General features: G+C 31.6%; 1 protein-coding gene across 1 annotated transcript; it reads right to left on the bottom strand.

Annotated features, from left to right (window-relative positions):
- Positions 1–323: 323 nt before the first annotated feature.
- Positions 324–5,752, bottom strand: TGA9 (bZIP transcription factor family protein). The gene is made up of 13 exons (XM_079006384.1): positions 5,400–5,752; positions 5,140–5,309; positions 4,875–4,969; positions 4,512–4,594; positions 3,403–3,690; positions 2,636–2,680; positions 2,391–2,450; positions 2,155–2,232; positions 2,016–2,061; positions 1,669–1,940; positions 1,098–1,319; positions 705–847; positions 324–616 (listed from the first exon to the last, which is right to left on the bottom strand). The coding sequence occupies exons 2-13, from the start codon at positions 5,262–5,264 to the stop codon at positions 526–528; spliced, it is 1,548 nt and encodes a 515-aa protein (XP_078862510.1). The 5' UTR covers positions 5,265–5,309; positions 5,400–5,752; the 3' UTR covers positions 324–525.
- Positions 5,753–6,008: the final 256 nt, after the last annotated feature.

Genomic DNA, 6,008 nt, shown 5'->3' with positions numbered 1-6,008 from the left:
ATTGAGTAGTAATTTTAATTTTTTAATATGAAATTTTAATTAATTTTATAATTGTCGTTTTTATGATTATAAACTAGTAAAAAAATAAAGTAGGATAAAATTTTATTTTCCTTCACAAAAAAATAATTTCTATTTACTTTACAAAAGATGGTTTCTATTTATTTTATCCTTAATTGTAATACATTATGCATCACACACTTTATTTAGATTATTTGTGGTTAATTCTCTAATTTCTAGCATTTTGGCAAACTTTGAAAAAAACTAATCTTCATCCTCGTTTTAAATATGTAAACTCTCGTTTTTCAAAGTTCAAACAGCCAAAAAAGATAACTCGGTGAGACGATTTTCATTTACAAGATAACATAATCATAAATATTTCAATATTTAATTTCTAAATTAAAAAAAGGATAATAAACTAAATTAAAAACTCAATAGACTATTTAATGATATCCTCTTAAATCAAGTACTTAACAAACAAAAGCCACGGCCGCCATGAGACATCAACACTTCACCAACTTCATATGTTCATCCAAAGTTTGAAAAATGAATCTGTGAAGATTGCACCATTTGCAAATCCGTTGTCGTTTGGCAAGAGTTCTCATCACTCATCAATGCCCTACAAAAACATTTTATTCAAAATTTTATTCTCTATTAATTATACTTTAAATTTAATAGGAAATGAAAATTTCTTTTCAAGATCATACTCTCGTGGCCGAGATGCCCAAAGGGAACTCAAGGCTCGTAGTCGTGCATAATACTCGCTGATCACTAAGAAACATTTTGCTGCCTGTCGAACAGTCAGTATTCGATGCAATTGATGAAGAGTTTGTTGTCTTAAATTATCGGCCTACATTTTGGTAAGTTTGTCAAATTTTGGTAAGTTTATCAAATGTTAATCGCTACAATTAAAGAAAAAAAAAATAATAAGAACTATAGCATTGACATTTATAATGTCAACTATACCAATAATTCACAATCTATTGATAGTAACATTTCTAGATCTTTGACAAATTTTCTAAGAAAATGTCAAATGTATATATTTTATTAAAAATACTAATTTTCACGTAAAAATTAATAATATTTATTTTTTTGTTTACCTGACGAACAAAGCCTTCAAGATTAGTGAGTTTTCCTAATGCAACCGCCATATGGTGGACCCCATCATTGATGGACCCACTAGCTATAGTGTCGATTAACGACTGATGTAGCTGATCTAAGCCTTGTGTTAAGGCTTCCTCTGCTTGTTGTGAGGATTGCTGTAGGCTATAAATCCCCACAACTTGCTGCTCGGTGAGCGGATCCAACTGAATCGCTAACATCTAACAAATAAAATCAAAATACTGTAAATAAACATACAAAATCTTGAAAATAAGATTATTTTAGATCGTTAGCGTCACACTAGGCACAATATTAAACTGTCTCTATATATGTTACAGTCCACTTTCTATCCTTAAAGAAATTTATAGGTCAATATATCTAACTAACATTGTGTAAGAGTCAACTTTTTAACATGTGACATATACTCGCATCAATAAATATGTGTTAGTGTCTTATATTAGCTAGGCACAATCAGGGTTTAGCAATGTGTTAATTGTCTCATATGACACGTGTCTTAATATCTCATATCAGCTGGACAGAATCTCATCTGAGAGAATAAAAGTAGGTTACCTTGATAAGTTCAGAAGGACGAAAACCGCCCATCCAAAGGAAGCATCGTTCCGCCGGGGTAGTCCACATGCCATTAATCAAGTGGAACACATCGGATTTAGCCGCCACACTTTTCAACCGGAAAATCTCATCATAATGTGCAACAAAGCTATCAACTACAACCCTAAGATCACCATCTGATAAATGTGATTGCAACCCTTTTCGTAATTCAGCCATGTGTCTTTGATCTTCATCAAGCCATCTCGTGTATTCCATATCAAACATTGCTGCACCTGCACACACACGATCATACCCTTATGTTAATACCGATTAATATTTTCTTAATTTTTGGTTATTTAAAGACTCACCGGAGCTAAGGTTCCCTCCGGCGCCTCCACCACCCACGAACAAACCCTAATAGTACAATCGATTTCGTCAATAAAACAATTTAATAATTAAAGAAAAGATCGACCCACTTCTAGAATTGAAAAATTAAACGAGAAAAACCTGCGATCGAGCACGTTGAAGATCTTGTTCGAGTTGAGTTAGTCGTATTCTGCTTGTTTCTAGCTGTTGAACGTATGCCTGGATAAAGTGAATGGTGAAAAATTGGGACTCGAAACGATGATTATGATTGTGAAATTGGGATTTGAAACGATGATTATGATTGTGAAATTGGGATTTGAACCCATGATTTTTATGAAAATGAGGGAAAGTGATGATAGTTTGATGAATCAAGAAACCTTTTTTCTGAGTCTGCTTTTTCTTGCTGCTTCTCTGTTTTGAGCTAAGCGTCTCAATGTCTGTAAACAAATTCAATGAAAACACTAAATTCGACAATTTCAAGATAACATTGGAAAAGAAATATCAAGAACGATGCTTTTAATTTTGGGTTCTTATACATCTATAATTTGTCTAAAATCGTATATCTTTCGCGATATTTGATACTTTTATAATTATATGTGTGTATTTATACAACTACAAGAACCTTCGAATCCAGTGTTCTCTCTGATGTCGAACCAATTCCCTTTTTCTGCATCAAAATCAAGCACAGAGTAAAAATTACTCCTTTTTTATATTTTTATTTTTTAGTGGAAGAGGAAAATTACCACATTTTCTAGATGGGGTTAGGGTGGTTTTTTTGTACTTTTTTACTACAATCTTTGTGATTATTTTAAATGTTTTTGCTATTTCAATGTGGGTATATGATAAAAATGATTCATTTTAATAAAAGAGTAGAGCTCCAAGAAAGGTAAAGAGTTAAACTGAAGTTATGGGGATTTGAGTAATCATTACCTTAAAAAGAAAACAATGTAAAAACCACAGTTTTTGGGAGTAGTGAGTACGATTATTAATTAATAAAATGTAATTAAAAATCACAATTTTAAAGATAAAAATGAAAATGAAAATGAAAATTACACGAAATATTTTTTTTATCTTTTCTCTCTCTAGCTCTATCACACACTCTTACACATGTCAGGGAACCATATCTGAAAAACAATGACTTCTTCTCGATCTTTTTATTAGTTTGTTGGGATATTTGACTACATTGACATTCATTTCTAACTTCATTTATAATGTTTGGTAAGTTTTAATGCCAAGTTCATTAAACGACGCCATATTGAGAGGGCCTAAACTAGGGAATACGTAACATTTACCCGATTTAAAGATTAACATATTGCTCCTAATAAAATGGGTATATCGAAAAAAAAATTATCTATCGATATAAAGACAAAAAGGTGATAAAAAACGAACCTTTTCTGAGAAGGGTTTTGGAGTTTGTTGAGAATGTGATGATCCTCCTGTCGTAACAGGACTACCACCTTCACTTTCCATTTCAAGATTTTGTGTTGGAATTTGAAGATTTTGTAATTGTTGACGAAAAATAGCTTGTTGTTGTTGTTGATCTTGTTGTGGATTTGAAGATGTTTTTTTACTGTTACTGCTGATTGGTGATTCTGGTTCTAAATGCGAATGAGACTCTGGTTTACTAGCAATTGCAACATTTACTGCTGACCCTGAATCTGTACTTGAATTACTCCCCTGTTTTTCGAAACCCAAAAACGGAAAAAGTTAAGAAAATTACTTTGTGGGTATTTGGAATTCATTGCGACTTTTGCTTAAAGATGTTTTTAGTAATAGGGTTAGAATTTTGATCTTTGAGAAATGGGTATGTGAGAACAGTGATGAAAACGGATAAAATGTGTTCGAGATTTTAGTTTTTGACAAAATAAGATGGAAAATTCATCTTGAATGTGTTTAAAGATGTATTTAATCACATACGTAGGTTCAAAATGTAATCTTTGAAAATTGGGTATGGGAGAAACCATGAAAGAAAGCTAAAAATGTCTTAAAGATTTGACTTTGGACAAAATAATCTTGAATCTGTTTGTATTAAATCACAAAGGTTAAAAATGCAATCTTTGAAACATGGGTATGTGAGAAAATATGAAAGTTAAAAACTTTAAGTGTTAAAAATTCGAGTTTGGACAAAATAAGGATAAACATTCATCTTGAATTCGCATAAAGATAATTACAAAATAAAGCTTAAAAATTTACGCTTTGAAAAATGGGTATGTGAGAAACTATGAAAAAATAGCTAATAATGTCATAAAGATTCAATTTTTGACAAAATAAACTAAAAAAAACATCTTGGTTAACTTAGAAACACGTTTTTTATCACAAAAATGCCTTAAAAGATTCAATTTTGGACAAGAAAATGAAATTGATTGATTGGGTACAAAAAGGGGATGACTTGTTGAGAGATAATGAAGTTGAAAATTGTTTTTTAGTAGTTAAGAGAATGAAATAAAATGGCATAAAGAAATGGTCAAAGATAAGTTATTAAGGCAAAAAAGAACTACTCTTGGGGTTTGATGAACTCTCATAGGCCAAGAAGGGAACATGTCCAGAGTAGCTGCTGGCCTTGGTACTGTTGTGTATAAAGCTGCAACAAAATCACACAATTAAAATAAAAAATCTTTTAGAATTAATCGCCTTCAAGAACTTAAAAACAAAACAAAAACACAAAACAAAATCACACATTCAAGAAGCTTGAAGTGGGTAGAAAAGGGATACCTAATCCCTTTCTTTTGACACTTTCAAACCCTTTTTTCTTACTCACATACTACTATGTGTGTGTTCTTGAGGGTGTAGTTTGTTATGCTTTTAGCAAACGTCAGAAAAAAGAAGAATAAAGAAAGAAAGAATTAAAATTAAAACCATACGTAATTTGGTTTCATCACCATGGATCTTGTTGTAACCTTGAAGCACAATAGCTTCTTCTAGCTCTCCAAAATCAAACGATGACCCTTCTTGATTACTGAAAAAGAATGAAGAAATTAAAAAAAAATGTCAAGAAAACAGAGGGTAACGTCATGTAAAGAAAAAAGATTGAATCTTTCATGAAACCCATGTCAAAAAACGTCCAAAAGATCGAAATTTTTGGATAAATTGTAAAAAAAAAAAAAAAAAAGATTATGAAATTTGTACATGAAGGATGTGTTAGGAGGATTAAAGGCAGGAAAAACAGAGTATGGCAGGTGTTGGTGGTGATGGTGATGGTGTGAAGGTCCTGAGTCTGACAAACCAGTCTCTCCAACTCGGTGACTCGCCATGCAAAGCTTTCGTTCACGCCATTTTTGATTCAAGATTTATAAAATCTGTTAAATAAACAAAAACCCATGTAAAAAAAAACATAAATAATTCACAAACTCTCAAAAGGGTTTAAGAAAAATTACAAAAAGACTCACTGTTTTGAGTTCTTTGTTGAAGTAGAAGAAGAAGAAGAGGATCAAAGCTATCATATCAAGGTAACATCTGAATAGCCACTATAGAAAGGACGAGTCTTTTTCTCAAATATGTCTCTTTCTCTCTCTCTAATCTCTATACTTTCTGTCTCTCTTTTGGCATTTCAACTTTTGATCTCATCTTTCATGGGGTCTTAATCTTCTTTCTTTCACCTTCTTTATGAAGAAACCTGGTTTGATTGTTCGCTAGGGTTTCCTTTACTTTGATAAATTAATTTATCAACAGATTTTGAAGCTCATATAGGCTAGTACACAAATCTTGTCCTTGCAACATATCCCCTTTCTTCTTCTCTTTGTGGGGTTTGAAGACAAACGATAAATGAATAAAATACTTCAAGAAAATATAAAAAAATTTGTGGGGTTTGAAGACAAAGTAGAAATTAATAAACAAATGTTTTTGAATTTAAATAATTTTTTGTTTTGTATATAGAAATGAAGAAAATGTCTTGGCAGGAACCCACTAGAAATCACTGACTCCTATTCCACTCTCTAACCGCCTACGTTTTCTTATTGGTTGTATTTTTGGGCTTCTCAGGGTATCACAAGTACAAA

Source organism: Lactuca serriola, chromosome 6 (assembly GCF_051521515.1).
Source record: "Lactuca serriola cultivar US96UC23 chromosome 6, Lser_US96UC23_V15, whole genome shotgun sequence".
NCBI classification, from domain to species: domain Eukaryota; kingdom Viridiplantae; phylum Streptophyta; class Magnoliopsida; order Asterales; family Asteraceae; genus Lactuca; species Lactuca serriola.
The sequence above is the reverse complement of the archived record's forward strand: the minus strand, read 5'-3'. Positions and strand labels throughout refer to the sequence as shown.

Coding starts and splice junctions, on each gene's coding strand:
- TGA9 (XM_079006384.1), bottom strand. CDS start 5,264: ATGGCGAGTCACCGAGTTGGAGAGACTGGTTTGTCAGACTCAGGACCT. Junction 1,320..1,668: donor GTCCTTCTGAACTTATCAAG/GTAACCTACTTT, acceptor TTTATTTGTTAG/ATGTTAGCGATTCAGTTGGA. Junction 617..704: donor TGGGCATCTCGGCCACGAGA/GTATGATCTTGA, acceptor ATGTTTTTGTAG/GGCATTGATGAGTGATGAGA.